General features: G+C 62.8%; 1 protein-coding gene across 1 annotated transcript in view; it reads right to left on the bottom strand.

Annotated features, from left to right (window-relative positions):
- Nucleotides 1-207, bottom strand: part of LOC119588755 (protein Fer3-like) — a gene marked incomplete in the record, with an annotated part of 23,046 nt that overhangs the window by 4,609 nt on the left and 18,230 nt on the right. Inside the window, 1 exon segment of the mRNA XM_037937394.1 lies at nt 16-157. Coding sequence (XP_037793322.1) covers nt 16-157 — 142 coding nt within the window.

Genomic DNA, 207 nt, shown 5'->3' with positions numbered 1-207 from the left:
CCCCAAGCGCCGTACCTTCCGTCTGAGTTTGTCGAAAGCCTCGTTCAGGTTAAACATGCGGCGTCTCTCCCTGACGTTGGCCGCCCTCCGCTGGGCCAGGGTGGGCACTCGCCGCCTCACCTTCTTCCCTGAGCCGCCCACGCTGCCGCTGCCGTACCTGTGGGCGGTGGTAGGAGGTTATTTTAGCAAGCTACTCTGTGGGAACTC

Source organism: Penaeus monodon, chromosome 24, assembly GCF_015228065.2.
Source record: "Penaeus monodon isolate SGIC_2016 chromosome 24, NSTDA_Pmon_1, whole genome shotgun sequence".
Taxonomy (NCBI): Eukaryota; Metazoa; Arthropoda; class Malacostraca; order Decapoda; family Penaeidae; genus Penaeus; species Penaeus monodon.
The sequence above is the reverse complement of the archived record's forward strand: the minus strand, read 5'-3'. Positions and strand labels throughout refer to the sequence as shown.